The sequence below is a fragment of the Mustela lutreola genome, chromosome X (genome assembly GCF_030435805.1).
Source record: "Mustela lutreola isolate mMusLut2 chromosome X, mMusLut2.pri, whole genome shotgun sequence".
NCBI lineage: Eukaryota > Metazoa > Chordata > Mammalia > Carnivora > Mustelidae > Mustela > Mustela lutreola.
This window is the reverse complement of record NC_081308.1, coordinates 63502250-63529340: the sequence shown is the minus strand read 5'-3', so window position 1 is coordinate 63529340 and position 27091 is coordinate 63502250. Positions and strand designations below refer to the sequence as shown.

Sequence of the window (27091 nt, the reverse complement as noted above, 5' to 3'; positions counted from 1 at the left end):
CTCTCCCCTCCAACTCTCCCCCTTTCCCCCCCCACTTCCCCCCTCCTCTTCTCCCCCCTCCTTCACTCCCCCCTCTGTATTTCCGCTCCCTCCTTCTCTCTTTCCGCTTTCTCCCTCTCTCTTTCCGCTCTCTCCCTCTCTCTTTCCGCTCTCTCCCTTACCCTTTTCGATCTCCCCCAAGGCCTCCTCTCTGCTTGCCTGTAACCCTGGCCATCTGCACCCCTCTCAATAATAACGGTAGTGTGCTTTCAGTATTGCCTCATATTTTCTTACTCTCTGTGATTCTAACCCCGACCTTCTAAAACGCAACCCTAGGATTTAAGGCCTATTCGGGGCCCCGTGCCCTGACGACTACCACGCTTACGCTTAAGCCGGCAAAGAGGGTAAAGGCCAATTGGGCGTGGCCTTTGCTGACGTCACTATGGGGGGAGGTGCCTTCTGAGCGTCGAAGGACCCTGTAGACAGAGTTTGTGGAGAGGGAACTGTGGCGGTTTTGTTCCCTGCGGAGGTTCGGGATCCTACCTCAGCAGAGGTAGGAAGGGCTAAAGGTGGGTCAGCTACAGGTTCTGAGTGCTTTACAACTAGCAAGAAGATGTGGCCATTTGTTTAATACTTTTTTTTTTAAGATTTTATTTATTTATCAGAGAGAGAGAGAGCGAGCACAGGCAGACAGAATGGCAGGCAGAGGCAGAGGGAGAAGCAGGCTCCCTGACGAGCAAGGAGCCCGATGCGGGACTCGATCCTAGGACGCTGGGATCATGACCTGAGCCGAAGGCAGCTGCTTAACCAACTGAGCCACCCAGGCGTCCCTGTTTAATACTTTTTAGAGGGCCTCTGAGGCAGTGGTTTTGAACAGCAGAGTTGCTGTAGCCGACTCAGGTGAAGGAAAATGGGTAAAAGCAGAGGGTTTTTTCGTTTGTTTTTTTGACTTGGATTAAGTATGGGGAGTGGTGTGCGGCCACTGAAAGCGGGAGATAGAAGTTTAGAGGCGAATGACCAAAATGCCGCTGTAACCGGGCCCTTGAAGATTGTTGGGGGTGGGGAGCTGAAGGTGCTAGCAGCTCTGCAAGAGTGGGAAAAACAACAGCGAGTGATTGGATACTTTGAACGTATGGGTGGTGACGTGGGGTAGATTTTTGAACCAATTAGGAGGAGGCATCGAGTACCAGCCAGACCAATCACAGGGTACCTCGAGCCCTGGTTTCCCTGTTGCGGGGCAGACTATGGTTAAGAAAAGACCGCGTGAAAATTTAGTTCAGGCCGGGTTCTTGGCGTGCGACAGCCAGGCCCTGCCCCTCATTAACTGCTTTTTCTGAGTTTTAAAAATTTCTGAAGCACTTTTCCCCCTTTGGATAACAAGTAACTGGAAACTTTGTAAAGAGATTTATTGAGAGCCCGAAGGATAAAGGACAGAATATTAAAATATTTTCTTATTTCATAGGCCTGAACCAGAGATTTAAAAATGGACCATATTGATTTTCGTTTCATGGATTTTAAAGGTATATAGCTTTACATGGTAGTAAAGGAAATGTTAAGTTGTTTGTTGCCTTATCTGAGATCTAAATGTATTTTGTTTCTGAATATTACCTCTTTGGACTGTCCATAGGTCCGAATTTTCTCATTTATGTACCAGAAAAACAACATAGATGTTTAAGACTCTGGAACCCTCTTATAAGCTAGTATAAGGAAATAGAATTCACAATTCATCGCTTGTTTTCGGAGAATTTTTATGGCATGCAAAATAACACAGGTTTAATCTGAATTAGAGATCCACTGCTTTAAAAGTACATTAAAAAAATTACTGCAGGGGCGCCTGGGTGGCTCAGTGGATTAGGCCGCTGCCTTCGGCTCAGGTCATGATCTCAGTGTCCTGGGATCGAGCCCCGCATCGGGCTCTCTGCTCAGCAGGGAGCCTGCTTCCCTCTCTGTCTCTGTCTGCCTCTCTGCCTACTTGTGATCTCTCTCTCTGTCAAATAAAATAAATAAAATCTTTGAAAAAAAAAAAAAATTACTGCAAGATCCCGAAGTGCCTTGCCATAATTACCAGTGAAAAATAAATTATATCCTGTGTAGTTTTAGACTTAAGTGCATTTTATTGTATCTTAATTATTTTAAAAACTGGTAATCCATGTATGGTATTTATGAGAGACCTTAATAATTAACAAAAGCAATTTAATTGACCAGAGCACCAGATTCCTCAACCATGCCAGATGTGGGAGAGTTTATGGTATTTCTTTTTTTCTGGGGACATGATTAGACCTGTAATGCATTCACATTCAAATTCACATAATAATGAAATATGTAGTAAGCAGGGTGGCTCCAAATCTATTAGGTTAGTGTTTTGTTAATGCTTGTCCTTTAAAAACTACAACAATGAAGCCTTAAGGGTTTTTTTATAATCCTTAAGCTTTTTTAAAAAAACTTTTTATTTTTTAAATTTTGTCTTTGATTTTTACATGAGGCTCCAACTCACAACCCCAAGATCATGACACATGATACTGACTGAGCCAGCTAGGCTCTCCCAAAGCCTTAAGTTTTAATTTAGGACATAGTATCTTTATTTATGTATTTTATTTTATTTTTAGTTTTTATCTCTGTACCCATCATGGGACTCAAGCCCACAACCCTGAGTTCAAGAATTGCATGCTCTGGGGATGCCTGGGTGGCTCAGTAGGTTGAGTGTCTGCCTTTAGCTCGGGTCATGTTCCCAGGGCTGTGGAATCAAGTCTGGCATCGGGCTCCTTGCTCAGCAGGGAGCCTGCTTCTCCCTCTCTCTGAGGCTTCCTCCCCCCCTTGCTTGTGTGCACTCTCTCTCTGATGAATAAATGGATAAAGAGGGCGCCTGGGTGGCTCAGTGGGTTAAGCCGCTGCCTTCAGCTCAGGTCATGATCTCAGAGTCCTGGGATCGAGTCCCGCATCGGGCTCTCTGCTCAGCAGAGAGCCTGCTTCCCTCTCTCTCTCTCTGCCTGCCTCTCTGTCTACTGTGATCTCTCTCTGTCAAATAAATAAGTAAAATCTTTAAAAAAAAAAAGTTTAATGAAATAACCCTTATTACATGCAATACACTATGATATTTAAAAAAAATTTAAATTCAGTTAATTAATATGTACTATATTATTTGTTTCAGGGGTACAAGTCAGTGATTCACCAGTCTTTTATATAATACCCAGTGCTCATTACAATACATACCCACCCCAATGTCCATTACCCAGTTACCCCATTCCCCCACCCCCCCTCCTCTCCCAACACTATGACATTTTCTATTCTATGCTTTTTCATTAATGGGGCACCTTCTCCCTCTCTCTGCCTACTTGTGATCTCTCTGTCAAATAAATAAAATCTTTAAAATAAAATGTTGGTTATGATCCACTTAATTTAATTATTTCTTGAGCAGTTGTAGGTGAGGCTCTAAGACAGTACTGTCTGAAACAGTGAAAACACAAATAATTTTATATTTCATAGCAGCCACATTAAAAAACTAAATAATTAAATAAAAAAATTTATTTATTTGCCAGAGAGAGAGATCACAAGTAGGCAGAGAGGCAGGCAGAGAGAGAGGGGGAAAGCAGGCTCCCCCCTGAGCAGAGAGCCCGATGCAGGGCTTGATCCCAGGACCCCAAGATCATGACTTGAGCCGAAGGCAGAGGCTTAACCCACTGAGCCACCCAGGTGCCCCAATTAAATTTTAACAGTACAGATTATAGGGGCACCTGTCTTGCTCAGTCAGAAGAGCATGCGACTCTTGATCTCAGGGTTGTGAGTTTGAGCCTCATGTAGGGTGTAATTATTACTTCAATAAATTAATTAAAAAGCCATATAAATTATATAGCTCAATATATCTAGAATGTTATTTCATCATATAATCAATATAAAATTAATGAGATATTTTATGTTCTTTTTTTGTACAAAATCTTTGAAGTCAGGTATGTATTTTTCATAAGTTTTTTTTTTAAGATTTTGCTTATTTATTTAACAGACAGAGATCACAAGTAGGCAAGAGAGGCAGGCAGAGAGAGAGAGGTGGAAGCACGCTCCCCCTGGAGCAGAGAGCCAGATGTGGGGCTCGATTCCAGGACCCTAGTTTCATGACCTGAGCCGAAGGCAGAGGCTTAACCCACTGAGCCACCCCGGTGTCCCCCCCCTTTTTTAAAAGATTTTATTTATTTATTTGACAGAGAGATAGATCGCAAGTAGGCAGAGAGGCAGGCAGAGAGAGAGAGAGGGAAGCAGGCTCCCTGCTGAGCAGAGAACCCGATGTGGGGCTTGATCCCAGGAGTCTGAGATGATGACCTGAGCTGAAGGCAGAGCCTTAACACTCTGAGCCATCCTGGTGCCCCCAGGTATGTATTTTGTATTTAAAAACATAACTCATTTTGGACTTGCCTCATTTCAAGTTCTCAGTAGTCACATGTGGTTAGTAGCTACCTTGTATAGTGGCACTGCTGTTCAGGGTATACATTTAGGAGTGGAGCTTCTAGGTCAAAAGCTATGGGCATCTTAACTTTATAAATATTGTCAAATTGCTGTTGAGTAGTTTTTAATAATTTGTACTCCCTCTTCCTTTCACTTTTCCCTATAGCCTTGCTAAGAATTGGTATTGTTAGACTTAAAAGAATTTGCAGGTATGAAAAGTGTTGTTGTTTTTAATTATCATTTTATTTTGGAATACTTCTAGATTTACAGAAAAAGTACAGAAATAGTGCAGAGTTCCCATATTATCCTCAGCCAGTTTCATTTTCATTTATGTTTTCATTTTCCATGAGCATTGTTTGAATTTCCATTTCCCTGATAACTAGTGAAATTGAATGTATTTTCATAGATTTATTAGCCATTTGTGTTTTCTCTTCTGTACATGTAACCTTTTCAGTCAAGTTTTGTATAAATAAACTACCAGAAAACCATGTGGCAGCTCTAGGTCATTTTCTTCTTAGGGAGAATTGACGTAACATCCATCTTTGTGTTTCAAGACCAAGAAGAAATTCTTCTAAATTATACCCATTGAGGCTAAATAAGTGTAACTCCTTTTCTGCATGCCACATTGTGAACTATTTGAAGATATTTATGTCCCCTGGGAAGTCTCTTCTTCAGATTACGCATATTTAGTTCGTTCAGTCATTCCTCGTATTTCATGGTTTCTAGTCACCTTATCGTCTTGTGTGCTGTCCTCTGAAAATGTTCTATTTTTTCATGTTATTCCTTGAAGCGTGGTATCCATAACAACACAATATTTTAGGTTTCATATGATCAGCACAAAAGAATCCTCTTTACATTTAGGAGTGATCATCATTCTCTTAGATACTGATGAAATTAAGATTGAATTTATTTTTTTCTTTTTTTGGGGTGAGGCCAATTTGACAGAGACACACAGTGAGAGAGGGAACACAAGCAGGGGGAGTGTTAGAGGGAGAAGCAGGCTTCCCAGCAGAGCAGGGAGCCTGATGTGGGGCTTGATCTCAGGACCCTGGGATCATAACCATCTGAGCCACCCGGCACCCCATCTATTCCCTTCCCCAACCCTCCCCTCCCTTCTCTTCTCCTTTCCTCTCTCCTGCCTCCCTCCCTTTCTCCTTTCCTCCCTTAGTAATTGCTACACCCAGAGTGAGTCTTTGAACCCAGGACTCCAAGATTGAGAATCAGATGCTCTTCTGACTGAGCCAGCCAGGCATTCCAGGACTGCTTTCCTGATGTTGAACAAAGTCTGATGCCACACTGTGCTATCCTCCTGACCTACAGCCTCCAGGGATTTGAGCTCTGCGGTACTTTTTCTTTCTTTCCCCTGCCTTCCCTTCCTCTCACCTTCCTTTTCCTTTCCTTTTCTTTTTTCTCTTTTATTGTTTTTTTCTCAGAAATCAGTTAGACTTAGGCATAATTTATGTAGAGTAGAATTTGCACATTTTAAGTGTACAGGTTGATACCATTTTTTGAGCAAATGTGAAACCACATAAATAACATTTCAAAGAATAGAACATTATTAGAGAATTCTTTCATGCCCCTTTGTAGTCAGTCTACCCCCCATTGTCTACTCTAGGCAACCACTGTTCTGATTTCTTTCACTATAGATTAGTTTATAAATGAAATCATATATTACGTATTTTTTTTTCTGTGCTGTGTTTCACTAAGCATAATTATTTTGAGATTCATCCATATTGTTGTATAGGAGTAGTTAATTTTTTTATTGCTTAGTAATATTCCATGGAATAAATATACCATAGTTTATCCATTCATATCTTTTTTTTTAAAGATTTTATTTATTTATTTGACAGAGAGAAATTACAAGTACACTGAGAGGCAGGCAGAGAGAGAGAGAGAGAAGGAAGCAGGCTCCCTGCTGAGCAGAGAGCTCGATGCGGGGCTCCATCCCAGGACCCTGAGATCATGACCTGAGCTGAAGGCAGCGGCTTAACCCATTGAGCCACCCAGGCGCCCCTATCCATTCATATCTTGATGGACATTTTGACTATCATGAATAAAGTTGTTATGAATATTCATGTCTAAGTTTTTTTTTAAAGATTTTATTTATTTATTTGACAGACAGAGATCACAGTAGGCAGAGAGGCAGGTGGGGGGCAGGGGTAGCAGGCTCCTTGCTGAGCAGAGAGCCCGATGTGGGGCTCCATCCCAGGACCCTGAGATCATGACCTGAGCCGAAGGCAGTGGCTTAACCCACTGAGTTACCAAGGTGCCCCCATGTATAAGGTTTTTAAAATGACTTAGGTTTTCATTTCTCTTGGGGGAAATACCTAGGAGTGGATTTGCTGAGATGTAAAGTGTCTTTGTAACCAGGTCAACAGATTATCTAGAGTATGTCCTTTCTGGAGGACAGATTTTGAAAGATTCAGTTCTTAATTTGAAGGGAATTAAGAGGTATAAACTTCTAGTTATAAAATAAAAAGTCATCGGGATGAAAAGTACAGCATAAGGATATAGTCAATAATATTGGAATAATGTTGTATGGTGATGGATGGTAACTATACTTATCTTGTTGACTATAGCATAATGCGTAGAATTGTTGAATAATATGTTGTGCACCTGAAACTAATATATGTCAATTATACCTCAATAAAAAAAAAATAGTGCCTGGGCTGGGGGTGTTTCCTAACACCATCCTGTCTGATTCAGAGAAAGTTCCTCATCTTGGCAAGCACCAGGTCCATCCAAAATAGAAAGCAACTTAATATGGGAATAGAAAAAAATTGAGTGTTTAAAGAATAGTGTTTAAAGTATAGTTGTATGAAGATAATTTAGCTCAGGGGCACCTGGGTGGCTCAGTGGGTTAAAGCCTCTGCCTTTGGTTCAGGTCATGATCCCAGGGTCCTGGCATCAAGCCCTGCATTGGGCTCTCTGCTCAGCAGGTAGCCTACTTCCTCCTCTCTCTCTGCCTGCCTCTCTGCCTACTTGTGATCTCTGTCTGTCAAAAAAAAAAAAAAAAAACAACAAAAAACAATTTAGCTCAGTTGTCCTTCTCAGCATCAGGATTCCTTTTTTTTTTAACTGGGGAATCAATTGTTATTAGTGAGCATCAGGATTCTTTTTTTTTTTTTTTAAAGATTTTATTTATTTATTTGACAGAGAGAGATCACAAGTAGGCAGAGAGGCAGGCAGAGAGAGAGGAGGAAGCAGGCTCCCTGCCGAGCAGAGAGCCCGATGTGGGACTCGATCCCAGGACCTGAGATCATGACCCGAGCTGAAGGCAGCGGCTTAACCCACTGAGCCACCCAGGCGCCCGAGCATCAGGATTCTTAAAGAATGCCAACTGTTTATCAAGTTTTAGGACTCCCTCTCTTATGGTTAATTTGTTTTTTTTTTTAAAGGTTTTATGTATTTATTTAAGAGAGGGAGAGAAAGAGCACAAATAGGGGAGGGGGAGGGGGGAAGAGAGAAGCAGACTCCCTGCTGAGCAGGGAACCTACTATAGGGCTTGATCCTAGGACTGTGGGATCATGACCTGAGCCAAAGGCAGATGCTTAACTGCTTGCACCACCCAGGCACTGCTCCTATGGTTAATTTGGAGACAGTTCTTCTTTTTCTAGATTTCTAACATCTTTGTGTTTGCTTTTATTTATATATACCCTTATGGTCCATTACAATTTCTAAGTTTATACTTTTCCTATTAAATTTATGATGACTATTATGTAGATACTAACTAATTTGCTTCAACAAATTTTCAGAAGTCAGTCACAATATGTTACTCTAGTTCAGCCCTATCTGTTAGACCTATAATGTGAGCTACAAGTGTAATTTATAGGGATGCCTGGGTGGCTTAGCTGGTTAAGCATCCGACTCTTGATCTCAACTCATGTCTTGATCTCAGGGTCGTGAGTTCAAGTCCTGCATTAAACTCCATGCTTAGTTTGGAGCCTACTTAAAAAAAAATTTTTTTTTTGAGTAGTCACATTTGAAAAGTAAAGAGGAAAAAAAAAGTAAAGAGAGGTGCAATTATTTTTAGTAAAAATTATAACCTTAATACTATATTTTAGCCCCACATATCTCAAAATATTTCAACATGTAATCAGCATACAAAATTACTGAGTTATTTTACATTTTTTTATACTAAATATTTGAAATCTGATGTGTATTTTACAATTATAGCATATTTCACTTTGGACTAACGACATTTAAAGTACTCAGTAGCCACATGTGGCTGCCATGTTAGACTGCAGATCTAGACTTAAAAACTTTAATACTAAACTTAGTCAAGATCATTGATGTTCTTTGGATCTCAATGGATTTAATTCATTTGGAAGCTTCCCTGAACTATTTTTTCCCTATTCCTTTAAATACCATAATGGGAATCCTCAGATGAGGAATGGCAGAGTTATTAGGAAATGTTCCAAGACAGGGCCACATAGTTCAGAGTTATGAGCATAGCTTCTGTATGGCCTGTGCAGAAATCTTGTTGGGGTCACCTGGTATGTACATATTAGGTAGCAATAATAATACAGTTTATGAAGAGGTAGAATAATTGGGGTGCCTGGGTGGCTCAGTGGGTTGAAGCCTCTACCTTCGGCTCAGGTCATGGGATCGAGCCCCGCATCGGGCTCTCTGCTCTGCGGAGAGCCTGCTTCCTCCTCTCTCTCTGCCTACTTGTGATCTCTGTCTGTCAAATAAATAAATAAAATCTAAAAAAAAAAGTAGAGTAACACAATGCAACCTTCTTAGTCTGCCATGTAATGTGTTTCAGGCTGTGTCCCCTACATGCCTGCCTTTCCTAATTTTTTTTTAAAGTAAGATCTATGTCCAATGTGGTGGCTTGAATTTATGACCGTGAGAACAGGAGTCTCTACTGATTGAGCCAACCTAGCTCTCCTTCCACATGCTTTTCTAATGATGTTTCCTGTAACCTTCTTTTACCCATTTTTCTAACCATATATAATTATTTATGGTTATTTGAACCCATTGTGCTTTTCAGCACCTGTATGCATCTCCCTCTGTTTAGTATGTTGTCTCGTGATCTCCAACTCATCCTTCAAGAGCCATCTCAAATAGAATGGCACCTTAATGAAGCCTATTCTGCTATTCTTACAACCCAACTCTCAAATGGGCAGCTTCTCAATTCTTTCTTTATATTCATTTGGTATTCATAGCACTTAATACATAATATTGTAAATGTTCCCATTTTAATTTCCTGTGATCTACCTACTTGATGGCATAGATGGCCTCCTTCATCTTTGTATTCCTACCAAGATGCACGGTATCTGCTTGGTACCAGGCATTCTCAGTGTTTGTTGACTTAAGTTTTACAAGGAGAAATGTGGACACCAGCCAAAGTAGAAAGAGTGACGTTGTCTTGTATTTTGTTCATGCTATGTTACTAATAGCTTCTATCTTGGGCAAGTTAATTAACTTCTCTATGCTTTTTTTTTTTTTTTAAGATTTTATTTATTTATTTGACAGACAGAGACCACAAGTAGGCAGAGAGGCAGGCAGAGAGAGAGGAGGAAGCAGGCTCCCCGCTGAGCAGAGAGCCCGATGCGGGGCTCGATCCCAGGACCCTGGGATCATGACCTGAGCCGAAGGCAGAGGCTTAACCACTGAGCCACCCAGGTGCCCCTCTATGCTTTATTTTAATCAGTTGTAAAATTAGTGTTTTACTAAACTATTTATTTATTTATTTATTTGAGAGAGAGAGAGAGCACACGCAAAAGGCAGGGAGAGTGGAAGAAGGAGAAGCAGGCTCCCCCCTCGGCTGGGAGCCCGATGCATGACTCTATCCCAGGACCCCAAGATCATAACCTGAGTCAAAGGCAGTCGCTTAACCGACTAAGCTACCCAGGCGCCCCTGTTTTACTGAAATTTTGAGGTGATTTATAGCTCTAAGAAATTGGTTGATTGGTAAATGTGTATTCATATATCTTGTGTGGAAATGACTGTAAGCTGCTCAAGGGAGGGAACTATGTCTTGTTTACATTATATCTGTGCTTAGCAAAATAACGTGATCATCATTAAATGTTTATTTATTTATTTATTTTTATTTTTTTAAATACTTTATTTATTTATTTGACAGACGGAGTTCACAAATAGGCAGAGAGGCAGGCAGAGAGAGAAGGGGAAGCAGGCTCCCTGCTGAGCAGAGAGCTTGATCCCAGGACCTTGGGATCATGACCTGAGCCAAAGGCAGAGGCTTTAACCCACTGAGCCACCCAGGCGCCCCTTGTTTATTTATTTATTTATTTATTTTATTTTTATTTTTTTTTTAAAGATTTTATTTATTTGTCAGAGAGAGGGAGAGAGAGTGAGCACAGGCAGACAGAATGGCAGGCAGTGGCAGAGGGAGAAGCAGGCTCCCTGCCGAACAAGGAGCCCGATGTGGGACTCGATCCCAGGATGCTGGGATCATGACCTGAGCCGAAGGCAGCTGCTTAACCAACTGAGCCACCCAGGCGTCCCGTGTTTATTTTTAAAGGTTTATTTTATAGAAAGACAGCGAGCATGAATGGGGAGAGGGGAAGAAGGAATGGGGGAGAGAATCTTAAGCAGACTCTCCGCTGAGTGTGGCCTCATCCCAGGACCTGAAATCTCAAGTTGGTATCTTAACTGTATCAGCCACCAAGACACCTCTCATTAAATATTTATGAATGAGGGGCGCCTGGGTGGCTCAGTGGGTTAAAGCCTCTGCCTTTGGCTCAGGTTATGGTCCCAGGGTCCTGGGATCGAGCCCCGCATCGGGCTCTCTGCTCGGTGGGGAGCCTGCTTCCTCCTCTCTCTGCCTGCTTGTGATCTCTCTCTGTCAAATAAATAAATAAAATCTTTAAAAAAAATTATGAATGAATAGATGAAAGAACTTTTATTCATGTTGCTATCACCAGGGATGACCCTGTATATTTCTTTTCTTTTTAAAAAAGATTTTATTTATTTGATAGAGAATGGAAGAGTGAGAGAAAGCATAAGCAGGGGGAGCAGCTGAGGGAGAAGGAGAAGCAGTCTCCCTACTGTGCAGGGAGCCCCACGCTGGGTTCAATCCCAGGACCCTGAGACCGTGACCTAAGCTGAAGGCAGATTGTTTTTTTTTTTTAAAGATTTTATTTATTTATTTGACAGAGAGAAATCACAAGTAGATGGAGAGGCAGGCAGAGAGAGAGAGAGAGGGAAGCAGCCTTCCTGCTGAGCAGAGAGCCCGATGCGGGACTCTATCCCAGGACCCTGAGATCATGACCTGAGCCGAAGGCAGCGGCTTAACCCACTGAGCCACCCAGGCGCCCCTGAAGGCAGATTGTTAACCTAATGAGCCACGCAGGTACCCTGACCTTGTATATTTCTGATGGAGATTTAGAAATGTGCACTGATACATTAGATAAAGCTTTCCTGTGTTATTCCCTCACCATAAAAACAATTTATAGGGAAAAGAGTGGGGTGCCTGGGTGGCTCAGTTGGTTAGGCCTGTGATTCAGGATTTTGGGTTAGGTTGTTATCTCAGGATTGTGAGATCAAACCCTGCATTGTGCTTCATGCCCAGCATGGCATTCTCTCACTCCCTCTGCCCCTCCTGACTCTATCTCCCTCTGTAAAAACAACTAAAACCCAAAACCAATTCATGGGATGCCTAATTGTTTATGATTTCTTTATTGATCCTCTAAATAACTAGTATACTCTGTTAGGTTTGGAAAGGCTAAAGATATTGTGTGTGGAAAATTAGCCATCTTCTGATTTTATTACACTTTTGATCTCTTCTGTGCAAGTTTTATTTTATATATATTGTGTGTAGTTTATAATAGTTTAGAGATAAGAAACCACAAAGACAGTTTAATCATCTTAGACTTCTTTCTTCCTTCAAATACCTCTTTTGGTGAGAGTTGCTAAAATGTACTCAGCCTAGCTAATCCACTTCAGCCTTCCAAATGTGTTGTTACAGTTTGTCAGCTGCATTCCCAGCCTTTCCAAGTGTTGTTTTTGGTCTAATTCAGATGTGAATCTGCTAGGCTAGTGTCTTGGATTGAGTCTTTCTCCAGTGCCTATCAGATTGTTAACACTCAGTAAACAGAAATCATTTAATTAAATTGAAGTTGGTTAAACAGAAATAGCCTTTGGTAACTGTGGTAATTAAAACAAACCAGATCGTGGGGCACCTGGGTGGCTCAGTGGGTTAAGCCTCTGCCTTCGGCCCAGGTCGTGATCTCGGGGTCCTGGGATCGAGCCCTGTATGGGGCTCTCAGCTCAGCAGGGAGCCTGCTTCCTCCTCTCTCTGCCTGCCTCTCTGCCTGCTTTTGATCTCTGTCTGTCAAGTGGATAAATAAAATCTTTAAAACAAACAAACAAACAAACCAGATCTTAGCTGAATAGAACATTCTCAGTCAAAAACAGTGGGGTCCATATCTTGGCCATTGTAAATGATGCTACAGTAAACATAAGGGTGTATATATCCTTTTGAATTGGTGTTTTCATTTTTCTTTGGGTAAATACCCAGTAATAGAATGATTGAATCATATTTTTAGTTTTTTAAGATTTTATTTATTTGTCAGAGAGAAAGAGAAAGAGAGCGAGCACACAAGCAGGCAGAGAGGCAAGCAGAGTCTGAGAGAGAAACAGGCTCCCTGCCGAGCAAGGAGCCCATGCGGGACTCGATCCCAGGACCCTAGGATCATGACCTGAGCAGAAGGCAGAGGCTTAACTCACTGAGCCACCCATGCATCCTTCATATTTTCAGTTTTTTGAGGAACCCCCATGCTGTTTTCTTGCAGTACTTGTGCTGATTTTTTTTAAATTAAAAGGTTTTGTATTTATTTAATTTTAATTTTAAAATTAATTTTTAAAAAAAGATTTTATTTATTTGGCAGGCAGAGATTACAAGTAGGCAGAGAGGCAGGCAGAGAGAGAGGGAGGGAGGGAGAGAGAGAGAGAGAGAGAGAGAGAGAAGGAAGCAGGCTCATTGCTGAGCAGAGAGCCCGATGTGGGGCTCGATCCCAGGACCCTGGGATCATGACCTGAGCCGAAGGTAGAGGCTTTAACCCACTGAGCCACCCAGGCGCCTCTCAAGTTTAAAATTAATTTATATTTTTTAAATATATGTGCCTCTTGCAGAGCACTCCTTTAATATTTATTTATTTATTTGGCGTTGGGGCACATGCAGAGGTAGGGAGAAGAGTGGCAGGCAGAAGCAGGCTCCCTGCAGAGCAAGGAGCCCAATGTGGGACTTGATCCCAGGACCTGACTTGAGGTGAAGACAGACACTTAACAGACTGAGCCATCCAGGCACCCTGAAGGGTTCCTTTGTCTCCAGGTCATTGCCAACACTTGTTATTTCTTGCCTTCTTGATATTAGCCATTTTGACAGGTGTAATGAATCCACTTATAGATTAATAGATAAGATGTATACACACTTTCGCTGAAAAAAAAAAAAAACAACAGGGCTCAGCTACGAAGGGGAACAGGGTACAGTGAGAGTAAGAGAGTAATATATACAGATACTTGGTAAAGAAGATGCTTACGGATAGGATTGGATGAGTTGGCAACTTGAGTTTGGTTATGGGCCTTGTATTTAGAAGAGTGTGAAAGATAAAAAATATCTAATTGCATCCCTAGATAGTGTGCCTTTGGTTGAGAGGACTGAGCTGTGGTTCTTTGGGATATTCTTCCTACTTATGTAGTTTGACCAGAATCGAGCTAAATTCCCTTTTGGTTAGCGTGATCTTGTCAGCTCTTGCTTCCCCATACTCCCAGCCAGTTGCCCTCCAGAACTTTATATAGCTTTATCTCCTGTTGAGCCCAGGCTTTGGTTCGTTCCAGTCACTAAGCCAGTTCTGTCCAGGGCCAAAAAGAATAGCAGTATTGTGCAGTAGGGAAGTGTTGGTTTGACGTGAAGTCCTGCTGGCCATCAGATTTGAGATTTAACATGCTAGGGGCAAACTCTAGGTACCTGTTGAGCTTTGGAGCTAGTTGTATCGTTTCTGTTTGTCAGGATTTTCACGGAGTTAGCCTATTCTGTGTCCTTTTCTAGTTGCCCTCCACGACCAAGATGCTCAGAAGTACAATACACCACTGTGAATAGTTCTCTTTGAACTACGTTGCAGGCAGTTCCCTCTGACTTCTGCATTACAGCTAGCTGCTTGGATTCTCTTGTACCATACCCAGTTTGTCATTTGGACCTCCTGGAATACTGTATAAAAATGATGATCTCGGGCACCTGGGTGGCTCAGTGGGTTAAGCCGCTGCCTTCGGCTGAGGTCATGATCTCAGGGTCCTGGGATCGAGTCCCACATCGGGCTCTCTGCTCAGCAGGGAGCCTGCTTCCTCCTCTCTCTGCCTGCCTCTCTGCCTACTTGTGATCTCTCTCTGTCAAATAAATAAAACCTTTAAAAAAAAACGATGATCTCTCTGACCATAGAAAATATTATTTACAGTGTGATTTTAACCTGTTTGTCTGAGTTTGCCATGCTGTTTGACACTGAATATTTGGCTATGGTCATTCAGACTAGCCTCAGCTGGGATACTTTCTCTTAGCCTGCAATCAGAGTTACAGTGTGATATGCTGAGTGGTGTTGGCTCATTTTTTTTTCTACCTGCTGTTTTTTAGCTGTATCAGTCTTGGCATATCACTTGCTTCAGGCCCTTCCTGACAGAACTAGAATAAGGGAAAGTACAGGATTTCAAATTAGAAAGACTGAGTTCAGATCCTAGTTTGCTATTTTCTCTTTGTATCATTAGAGAAGTCACTGCACTTTGTTAAATCTGTTTCTGCGTCTTTTAAAATAAAAATGTCTCCCTTGCAGAATAGATTAATGATTAAATGAGAATACATGTGAAAAAGCTTTGGGACTGTAAAGCACTATGCAATGTTAATTTTATTGTCATTTTTGTTTTTTTCTCACTAAAGAAGTTGCAGATAGTCATTGTGACTTGGAGTAGAATCTTGAATTGACCGTGACAGGTCTTTGAGCTACTTTGGCTTTCAAATGACTGGTTGAGCTGATGGAGGCCACAGGAAGAGACTTGGCAGGACTTTCGATAGATTATTTTTCCTTGTTGTAGTGGAAGCTCCCTTTCTCAAGGATAGGGAAGATGCTTATTTTCTATTATTCTGTACCTAGAATGCGGTCTATCAAATCAGAATTAATTGGTACTGATTAACATGGCTATCTGAATAAAGTAACCCCTTCAGGATGAATCTCATTTAAATTAAATTGACTGAAATCATGCTGTAAATCATAGTTTATTTCAGTAGTTAGGAAGATAATTGAATAACTTCCTTTCAAAATGTACAATCTTGCTGGATGTAATCTTAATACAGCTTGTCGTCCTCAGATCTCAGGAATAAGCTGTATTTATAGAAGTTCTTTTCTGAGCTTCTCCCAGAAGCAGGTCTCTCTCGTTCATAATGTAAGTCCAACCATTTAGCTGTGTGATGTCTACTACTTATTCAGTTTTGCTGACTGCATTTTATCCTAAAGCACTGCAGTGCTTTCATTGCTTCAGCTGGTGTCAGTCAAGTTTCTCAACTGATTGACATTGAAAATATGTTTTGAAAGGACCAGAATTATGTTGACAGAGAATGAATTATATAAAACATTAAGAGGACATTCACAAATCAAAATTAATGTCTTTGCAATCTCATGTATTATGTAACCACAAGTCGTGAGTAGTATTCTAGTAAAGTATATGTATTTTTTTTAAAAAGGAACTCAAATTGAAAATTTATATTGGGTTTTTGTTTTCTTTTCAAGAACATTTCAAGAATCTGTTTTTAGGGACACCTGGATGGCCCCGTCTGTTGGGTATCTGCCTTCAGCTTGGGTTATGATCCCAGGGTTCTGGGATCCAGTCCTGAGTCAGGATCCTTGCTTGGTGGGGAGCCTGCTTCTCCCTCTCCCTCTGCCTGCTGCTCCCACTGCTTGTGCTCTCTTTCTCTATCAAATAAATAAATAAAATCTTTTAAAAAAAGGAATCTTTTAAAATAATACTTGAATTCTTAAAAACAATTTTTAAACTTTCCTAATTCTTTTTTTATTGAGGTATAATTGACATATACCATTATATTAGTTTAGGTGTGTATCATAATGATTTGGTCACTGTATGTATTGTGAAATGATCACCACAAGTCTAGTTAATATCTTTCACCATGCATAGTTAAGCTTTTTCTCGTGATGAGAACTTTTATTTTTTATTTTAAAGACTTTTATTTATTTATTTGACAGACAGAGATCACAAGTAGGCAGAGAGGCAGGCAGAGAGAGGAGGAAGCAGGCTCCCCACCTTGCCTGATGCGGGTCTCAGTCCCAGGACCCTGAGATCATGACCTGAGCAGAAGGCAGAGGCTTTAACCCACTGAGCCACCCAAGCACCCGTGTAATGAGAACTTCTAAGATTTACTCTTTTAACAACTTTCAAATGTGCAATACAGTATTACTAGTTATTGTTACCATGTTATACATTACATCTCCATGACTTAATTTACTTTATAACTAGAAGTTTGTACCTTTGACTCTGGTCACCCATTTCACACCCCCCCCCCCCGCCCATACACCTGAAACCACCAGTTTGTTCTCTGTATCTATGAGCTTGTTTTTTTTTTTTTTTTAAGATTTTATTTATTTATTTGAGAGAGCACGAGCAGAGGGAAGAGGCAGAGGGAGAAGCAGGGAGCCCAATGTGGGACTCAGTCTCAGGACCCTGGGATCATGACCTGAGCCAAAGACAGAAGCTTGACTGAGCCTCCCAGGTGCCCATGAGCTTGGTGCCTTTTTTTTTTTTTTTTAAGATTCCACATATAAGAGAGATTATATAATATTTGTCTTTCTCTGACTTATTTCACTTAGCAGAATGTCCTTAAGTTCCATCTATCTTGTTACAAATTCCTTCACCTTTATGGCTGAATAATATTCCATTGTGTGTGTGTATGTGTATATTTGTATACCATAATTTATTAATTTATCTGTAGTTGCTGTATTTTGGCTGTTGTAAATAATGCTTCAGTGAATGTGGGGAAATATATATATTTTTTAAGTTAGTGCTTTCATTTTCTTCAAATAAATACCCAGAAGTGGAATTGTTGGATTATATGGTAGGTCTATTTTTAATTTTTGAGGAATTCCATACTGTTTTCTGTAGTGGCTGCACCAATTTATGTTCCCACCAACAGTGCACAAGGGTTCCTTTTTGTTCACATCCTTGCCAACACTTGTTATTTCTTGTCTTTTTTTTTTTTTAAATAGGCTCCATGCCCATTGTGGGGCTTGAACTCATGAGACTCTGAATGAGATCAAGAGTCCCACGGTCTACTGACTGAGCCAGCCAGGTGCCCCTCTTTCTTAGTTTTTTTATTACCCATTCTAACAGATGTGAGGTGCTAATTCATTGTGATTTTGATTTTTTTTTTTTTTAAGATTTTATTTATTTATTTGACAGAGAGAGCTCACAGTAGACAGATAGGCAGGCAGAGAGAGAGAGAGGGAAGCAGGCTCCCTGCTGAGCAGAGATCCCGATGCGGGACTCGATCGATCCCAAGATCCTGAGATCATGACCTGAGCCGAAGGCAGCGGCTTAACCCACTGAGCCACCCAGGCGCCCCGTGATTTTGATTTTCATTTCCCTGATGATTTGTGATGTTGAGCATCTTTTCAGGCCCTTGTTGACTTTCTGTATGTCTTCTTTGGAAAAATGTCTATTCAGATCCTCTGCCCATTTGTAAATTAGATTGTTTTATTGCTTTTATTTTTTAAAAATAATTATTGTATTTTTTTGCTTTTGAATTGTATATGTTCTTTATATATTTTGGATATTACTCCCTTACCAGATATATGATTTGCAGGTATTTGCTCCCATTCTAAACTTCCCTAATTCTGTTACCAGTATTTTGAGAAAGGGCTGTAATATATATGCTCCTCAGCGTAATACTTACCTAATCTTAGAAGAATCAAGATATTTAATATTAGCTTTTCCACAATCTATTTAATGGGAGTAGGGAAGCTAGAGGTTTTTCTTTCTGTATATATTTCATCACCTGAGATGTACAAAGTATGTATGGTATATTTTCCTTAATACCTCTGCTCATGCTGTGTGTTCTAAAGATTCCATGAGCTGTAAAAAAATATTTGGGTATGTTTGAGCATAATTTGCTTTGTGAAGTCTTTATTTATTTTTTTTTATTAAGTAATCTCTTTGCCCCACATGGGGTTTGAACTCACAACCCTGAGATCAAGAGTTGCATGCTCCAACTGAGCCATATGGGTACCCCTTGCTTTATGAAGTCTTAATGTGATTCTATTTTTTGATGCTTAACTGACAGTATTTCTTTTTTTTTTAAAGATTTTATTTATTTATTTGAAAGAGAGAGAGATCACAAGTAGGCAGAGAGGCAGGCAGAGAGAGAGGGGGAAGCAGGCTCCCCGCTGAGCAGAGAGCCCGATGTGGGGCTCGATCCCAGGACCCTGAGATCATGACCTGAGCTGAAGGCAAAGGCTTAACCCACTGAGCCACCCAGGCACCCCCCCTTTTTTTTTTTTAAGACTTTATTTATTTATTCGACAGACAGAGATCATAAGTAGTCAGAGGCAGGCAGAGAGAGAGGGGGAAGCAGGCTCCCTGCTGAGCAGAGAGCCCGATGCAGGGCTCAATCCCAGGACCCCGGGATCATGACCTGAGCCAAAGGCAGAGGTTTTAACCCACAGAGCTACCCAGGCGCCCCTTAACTAACAGTTTTTCATTTAGCAGATTATTGCAGCATGTTGAAAGTTATTTCAGGGAGAGGGTGGGTGGGAGGGATGGGGTGGCTGGGTGATGGATATTGGGGAGGGTATGTGCTATGGCAAGGAAAAAGATAATTAAAACACTTCTAAAATACTTTTTCAGAAAGTGCTCTGTAGTGCTTAGGATTGTGAATATTAACATTTTTGCTAGTTGATGCTCAACAATATTGTAAGAAATTAGAGACATGTAGAGGTTATGTAGACCTCTGTTACATGAGTTTGGAAAAATCTCAGTTTGATAGTATGAAAGGCATCAATTGTGATTTTATATCATGCTTCATTTTTAAGGAACTCTGTGGCCTTTTAAGATTCATTTATATGGAGTCTGGAGCTCAGATTGTTTAGAAAATGGTGACATCATTTGTACAGATTCAATAACTGGTTAATGTTGTTGCTAATTGGGCATGTCATTTTTTTCTCACAGAGTAAGGTCAGACTTCAGAGCCAGCATTGTTAGTTATGTCTGTCTAATGCTTAAAATTATTAATAATAAGTATTTCAGTTTTACAGGGCACATATATATCTCCTTTCAGAATTTCTAGATTTTCTTTATTTTAAGATTTTATTTATTTGTCAGAGAGAGTGAGCAAGCGCATAAGCAGGCAGAGTGGCAGGCACAGAGAGAGGGGGAGAGACCAGCAGACTCCCTGCTGAGAAAGGAACCCCATGTGGGACTGTATCCCAGGACCCTGGGATCATGACCTGAGCTGAAGGCAGTGATTTAACCGACTGAGCCACCCAAGTGTCCCCAGAATTTCTACATATTCTAGTTTTGAAGACATTGTTAATTTCTATTTTGTAGTTTTAAGGTGACCTGATTGTGAAGTCAGTACATTCTGCTTTCTGGGAATGAGCGATAATAAGTTATAAACAAGTGACTCTCATGGAATACAAATTTTATTTGAAAATTGTACTCTACTCTTAGTTACGTGAAGCTTTGTATCCAGTTAGGTTTTACTCTAAGGATAATACAAGTTTCTTCATGCTGTATACATTTTACCAAAGATCTAGGAACAGATTTCAAAATGATTTGCTACTTTTAGCTAATGGTGATATGGTTCACAGCACTTTTATTATCCATCGTTATTTCAGAAATCGTTGAAAACCTGATTTTAAGAGATAATTCACCCAGCATACCTGAGGCAATTGACAGACTATTTGCCGACATAGCAAATATCAACAGGGAGTCTATGGCTGAAATACAGGATGCTCAGGTTGGTACAAAAATAAAAGATTTTTTTGTATTTTTAAAGATTTTATTTATTTGAGAGAGTGAGCGAGAGAGAGCGAGAGCAGTGCTGGGGGCAGAGGGAAAGAGAAGTAGACTCCCCACTGACCCACTGTACAGGGAGCCTGATGTGGGGCTTGATTGTGGGACTCCAGGATCGTGACCTGAGCCGAAGACCGATGATTAAGTGACTGAGCCACCTAGGAGCCCCTGAAAGATTTTATTTTTAAGGAATTTCTACACCCAACATGAGGCTCAAACTCACAACCCAGAGAGTAAGAGTTGGATGCTCCACTGATTAAGCCAGCAAGGTGCCCCTGATAAATTTTGATGATTCACTATTACTGTCCTGTATAAGAAAAAAATAGTCTTCATGATTAACCATTATAAATACATAGAAATTTATTTTTGGATTTTCAGGCCTAATGCCTTAACAGCTAAAACAATAAATGATACAAAGCAGCATAACTAACTGCTCAATTATGTGAAACTTAATGAATATAAAAATTCAAAGAGGAAAGAGATCAATGTAGACTGTAATAGTTGCTGAAGTTTTGTATATGTTCCTGGGGAGACTGAAGTGAATTTGAGTCATATAAAGGCAATGGGAGGAGGTTTATTAGGTAAAGCCAGTAGTATGAATAAAACTAAATAGATAGGAATTAACAAGTTGTGTTCATGGGACAGTCAAATAATTACTCTACAGTGGGTATGTTTTGGGGGAAGCAAGGTAGAATGGGACTAGATTACAGAGGGCCTGTAAATGATCCACAATAGTCACAGGACCATGAAACATGCAAGAAAAATATTTTCTTTGGAGGTAGACAGTATTTTAACTTGCTGAGAAAATGTTTCTCTTACCCAGGTGGAAGAAATGGCAGTAAACCTGTGGAACTGGGCAGTCACCAAGAGAGTAGGTTTGATTATAAGTGAAGAGCAGAAAGCTAAATGTACGTATATATTTTGTGACTCTTGGTTTGAGTAGTATTTCTATTATATATTAGTAGTATTTTTATTACACATTAAATTGTTCCTGTACTTTAAATAATATCTTGACTAGTTTGTGGATAGATATTTGTTAAAATAAAACTAAACAAAAAAATGACCCATACATAGAAGTTTCTTAAGCAAATGTCCTGAATTTTATGATTTTTTTTTCTAGAGGTTAGGTCTTGATTAATAAAAGCATTGTTGCTGCGGTGCCTGGGTGGCTCAGTGGGTTAAGCCGCTGCCTTCGGCTGAGGTCATGATCTCAGGGTCCTGGGATTGAGCCCTGCATCGGGCTCTCTGCTCAGCGGGGAGCCTGTTTCCTCCTCTCTCTCTGCCTGCCTCTCTGCCTACTTGTGATCTCTGTCTGTCAAATAAATAAATAAATAAAATCTTTAAAAAAAAAAGTAAAATAAAAGCATTGTTGCAAGAAATAGTCTGGTGGTGAACAACAAAGATGATTAAAGGGTGGGAAAATGAGAACTTGAGGAAGTATTAAAGGACATGGATTATCTTTCCTGGAGAAGAGATGATCAGAATCTTCAGGCTTCTGAAGGACTATCAAATAGTAGTTTCTTTCTCCATTGATAATAGAATGGGAAATGTTGCCATGTGAGGGATTTAGATTTAAAAATCATAAAAGAATAATTTCCCATGAGATAGGTTGATGAACTTTGGGCTCAGTTACTGAGAAAATTCTAGAAGTTTTTTTCTGCCTGTGAGAACAAACAAAAAGAATAACAGCAATACAAAACCCCTAAACCAAACTCATCTGCTTGGATGCATTATATGTGGTCCACCGTCTGCTAGAGTTCTAGTGCTTTAGCTAAATGGCCGGGTGTAGTGTGCTGACAGTTACCAATTTCCAGCAAAGACGGTGACAGTTAATGCATTTATGGAAATTATATTGCCCCATTATAAAGGGTACATCGAGCCAAAATGTGAATCTCTGGACTGCTTGGCTTTGTAAAGTAGAATTCATTGCTAAGGGTTTATCTTTATGAATATAAACCAAACTGTGTAAAATTTCAGTGTAAGTCTAGGGTAATTAGTGATTAATATAGTCAATAATATACTTATTTATTAGCCCATTCCTCTATTAGGATGTTTAGAGAATAGTTCTGCCTCTTTAACTCTCAGATGAATGTTGATACTGCTCCTCAGAGCTTTTGATCCTTAAAGTTATGGGGAGGGAAGAGTTAGAAATTTATCTGTGGGAGAATCTTAGTACATAGTCAAACTGTGTGATCCTAAAATCTAAACTCCTACTGTTCTGTATATCAAGGAGTATTGTTCTTAGCTGTTTTTCATTATTTGTCTTAAAGAGATTTGGTAGATGGATCTCTCCCAATGTACTGACTCTTTGTATATAGCAGTTCTTAATTAGACATTTGGATGCTTATTCTGTGTGTAGTAATTTTAAGAAACCGTGGAAAACAGGATGTAGTGTAGGAAGCCTCTGATTTAAGAGTTTTATTCCAGAAATATGTTGATTAGAAGGTATTTTGTCTGCTTAACAGAAATTCATGGTCTGTGCCCAGATAATGGTATGTGATGAAAAAGTTATCAGGATTTAATAACCTATAGGTTTTTGTTATTGGGAAGAATTAGCGGAACACTGACCAGAAACAGGAAAGCCAGAAGTAGAGGAATGACTTGTAAGTTTTAGTTTTAGACCTGTTGGCATTTGAGGTGACAATAAGTTGGAGATATGAGACTAGAGTTTATGAGAAAGGTAGAGATTTGGTTGGTAATTATTTACATGGAGGTCATTGTTGAAGCCACATGAGTAGCTGAGTTCTCTGAGGGAGAAAAAGAGCAGCTATTCTTTTTTAAAAAAATTTATTTATTTGACAGAGATCACAAGTAGGCAGAGAGGTAGGCAGAGAGAGAGGGGGAAGCAGGCTCTCTGCTGAGCAAAGAGCCCGATGTAGGGCTCGATCTCAGAACGCTGGGATCATGACCTGAGCCGAAGGCAGAGGCTTAACTCACTGAGCCACCCAGGTGCCGCAAGAGCAGCTATTCTTAAATATTGGTATAAATAAGAATCATCTGTGGAGTCTCTTATGATGCAGGTGCTCAGGCCCCGCCATTGGAGGCTTTGATTTATTAGGTTTAAGATAGAACCTGGGCATGTATATAATTTAAAAACTGTTCTCATGCACACCAAATTTTTAAAGATTTTTTAAAAAAATTTATTTACTTGACCAAGATCACAAGTAGGCAGAGAAGCAGGCAGAGAGAGAGAGAGGGGAAGCAGGCTCCCTGCTGAGCAGAGAGACCAATGTGGGGCTCGAATCTAGGAACCTGGGACCATGACCTGAGCTGAAGGCAGAGGCTTAACCCACTGAGCCACCCAGGTGCCCCTGCACACCAAATTTTAAGAACCAAATTTTAAGAGAACCACAGTAGTGAGATTTTTACTTTGACTCTGGTTGTTAAGGACTGGGAAGGAAAAAAACAAGGATAGGAGACCAAAAGTAACAGTCAGAATATCCTAGAGGCACTATCCATTTATTCAGTGTCTGCTCCTTATAGGATTGTCATACCATATTATGGCAGGCAGTAAGTGAAAGGACAAGATAAGACTCCAGAAGAAAAATAACAGGCATCCATTATGCTGGAGGATCTGGGAAGGAGTGGATTAACAACAAAAATAAGGAATTCACAGATGCCAGAGGATACAACATTGTGTTGTCTGAAGTCAATTGAGATATCAAGCTTTGGGCACTGATGGAGCAGAGTAAGGCAGATGTAAGGAGTCAGACAGCAAGCACCTAACCAATATGCTTATAATATAGAGGGGCCAAGAACAGACTGGTGAGAAGACTAAGACAAAGCAACAGCAACAAAGAAAGCATCTTTATACCGAAGTAACATTCTGTCTTGAAGCCTTATTTATGGTAACTGTAAAAAGCCAGATCACGAATGTGGGGATGGGAGCAAAGTTCTTAGACTAAGGCATTTCCCATAGTGGGATGCTGCTCAGTGCTGAACCAAGATAGTGTGAGGCGAAGAAGTAGCATTTTTTAGAAAAGATTTTATTTATTTATTTATTTATTTGAGAGAGAGAGAGAGCAATAGAGGTGCACACACATGTGATCAGGCGAGGGGCAGAGGGAGGGGAAAGAGAGAATCCCAAGCAGACTCTATGCTTAGTGCCCCACGTGAGGTCGGGCTCAATCCCATAACCCTGAGATCATGACCTGAGCTGAAACCAAGAACCAGAAGCTTAATGAGCTGAGCCTCCCAGGCACCCTGGAAGTAGTATTTTTTTAAAAAGGTTATGATCATTGTGAAATGTTGCTGTGAAGTCAGGGAAGGTGGTCTTTGGTTGTGTGATTTTAGTGAAGTGGTAAGGATGCAAAACAATGCAGGGGCTTAAGGAGATGAGTGAAAGCAAGAAAATAGAGGTAGTAGACCATTGAATTTAAGAAGTTTGTCTTTGAAAGAAAGAGAAGTGGGATAAAAGCTTGAAGTACAATGGGATTAGTTGATGTTTTTGAAGGAAGAGAAACATATGTTTGAAGGTAGAAGGGAAAGAATAACTTGAGAGGGAGGTACTGAAGCTATCATTTTTTTTTTAAGATTTTATTTATTTATTTGACAGAGATCACAAGTAGGCAGAGAGGCAGGCAGAGAGAGGAGGAAGCAGGCTCCCCGCTGAGCAGAGAGCCCGATGTGGGGCTTGATCCCAGAACCCTGGGATCATGACCCGAGCTGAAGGCAGAGGCCCCAACCCACTGAGCCACTCAGGCGCCCCTGAAGCTATCTTTGGAGAAGGAAAATGATGGAGAGATCAGGTTCCTTGAGAATACCAAAGAATTAGTTAAGTTTGGAAAAAAATAAAGGAAACATTTTCAAAACTGGAAGAGCAAGGCTGTGCAAATATATGATTAGGAGGTATTTTATTGGGAGTTTTTTCAGCAACAACTTTATTGAAGGATGAATAGGATTTATATTTCATGATGGGTAATGAGAATCTGACTTCAGTTACCCTGTAATTTAATCTGGGCAAATCTCTTTGAATGGAATATTAAAATGGTATTAGTATAGGTTGAATGGCTGCTGAGATCTAACATCAAAGCAACTAGTTCAGTTATTTATGAAGTCATCTTTAAAAATTGGAAATGTTGGGGCGCCTGGGTCGCTCCGTGGGTTGAGCCTCTGCTGTCGGCTCGGGTCGTGGTCCCAGGGTCCTGGGATCGAGCCCCACATCAGGCTCTCTGCTCGGTGGGGAGCCTGCTTCTCCCTCTCTCTCTGCTTGCCTCTCTGCCTACTTGTGATCTCTCTCTCTTTGTCAAATAAATAAATAAAATCTTTTTAAAAAATTGGAAATATTTTATGATGAGAGAAACTCTGTAAATAAAGAGCTCATAGTTATTCAAACTTCCTTATTTTTAGGGGAAATGAACTGTATAATGAAGATAATCTATATTTTCTAACTTTTACATTATCAACAGAAAATATATTTAAAAAGAGTCACAGTTTAGGGGACTAATCAAACTATTCTTTTTTTAAGATTTTATTTATTTATTTGACAGACAGAGATTACAAGTAGGCAGAGAGAGAGGGGGAAGCAGGCTCCCCGCTGAGCAGAGAGCCTGATGCGGGGCTCGATTCCAGGACCCTGAGATCATGATCTGAGCCGAAGGCAGAGGCTTAACCTACTGAGCCACCCAGGCGCCCCTCAAACTATTCTTATGTTCAGAAATTTTGTCAGATGTTGAATAGCTTTCTTTTTAAAAAAGATTTGATTTGTTTATTTATTTATTTATTTATTTGTCAGAGAGGGAGAGAGAGTGAGCCCAAACAGGGGGAGCAGCAGGCAGGAGAAGCACGCTCCCTGCTGAGTGAGGAGCCTGATGCGGGTCTTGATCCCAGGACCCTGGGATCATGACCTGAGCTGAAGGTAGAGGCTCAACTGACTGAGCCGCCCAGGTGCCCTTGTTGAATAGCTTTTGATACTAGTGTTACTTAGAATTATTTTGCTGTTAGCATAATATATACAGAAATATCGCATGAAACTAGGTGTCTTCAATGAGTCTTCAGAATTTAAAACCTGCAGAGCTTAAAGTTCGAAAAGTAACTGTCTGACTGAAGCATCAAGCAAATAATTCATTTGATAATTTTCAGCTCATTTACTTCTGATAATTAATTTTTTGAAAAGGAATTCATAGTTATTTTAACAAGACTGGATTCACTTTATTCCTCCTTTCTTTTTATAAGTATATAAAACAATGTTTTTGTGTTTATGGGTGTCTGATTACTGTTTTGCAGTACGGCATGTTGCTTGCAAGCTGATGTGTATGTGTGGAGGCTCAGCTGCTTCAGAAGAAGTTATTCGAAGACAGATTTTGGTAAGTCGTAATTAAATGAGGAGAAAGTGTAGATGCAGTGAAGTAGCCGTTACTACTATGAATATGGTTGAAGTTAGTGTGAACTGGAAAGAGGGTTATATCCTTTAGTGTTATCCATGTGCCTTTTTTTTTTAAGATTTTATTTGTTTATTTGACAGAGATCACAAGTAGGCAGAGAGGCAGGCAGAGATACAGGGGGAAGCAGGCTCTCTGCTGAGCGGAGAGCCCAATGGGGGGCTCGATCCCAGGACCCTGAGATCATGACCTGAGCCGAAGGCAGAGGTTTAACCCACTGAGCCACCCAGGTGCCCCTCCTATTTTTTTAATACAGCTTTTTCAGT

The 27091-nt window shown here is 40.5% G+C and overlaps 1 protein-coding gene across 2 annotated transcripts in view; it reads left to right on the top strand.

Annotated features, from left to right (window-relative positions):
• The first annotated feature begins 224 nt into the window (after positions 1–224).
• The window catches only part of TEX11 (testis expressed 11), a 318657-nt gene continuing 291790 nt past the window's right edge, over positions 225–27091 (top strand). Inside the window, exons 1-5 of one of the 2 annotated variants that reach the window (XM_059156761.1) lie at positions 225–532; positions 1442–1499; positions 20268–20389; positions 21269–21353; positions 26671–26750. In XM_059156761.1, coding sequence (XP_059012744.1) covers positions 1463–1499; positions 20268–20389; positions 21269–21353; positions 26671–26750 — 324 coding nt within the window. In that variant the 5' untranslated portion in view covers positions 225–532; positions 1442–1462. Of the gene's footprint in view, positions 549–1441; positions 1500–20267; positions 20390–21268; positions 21354–26670; positions 26751–27091 lie in introns of both variants that reach the window. The other variant, XM_059156759.1, reaches the window with a different exon arrangement.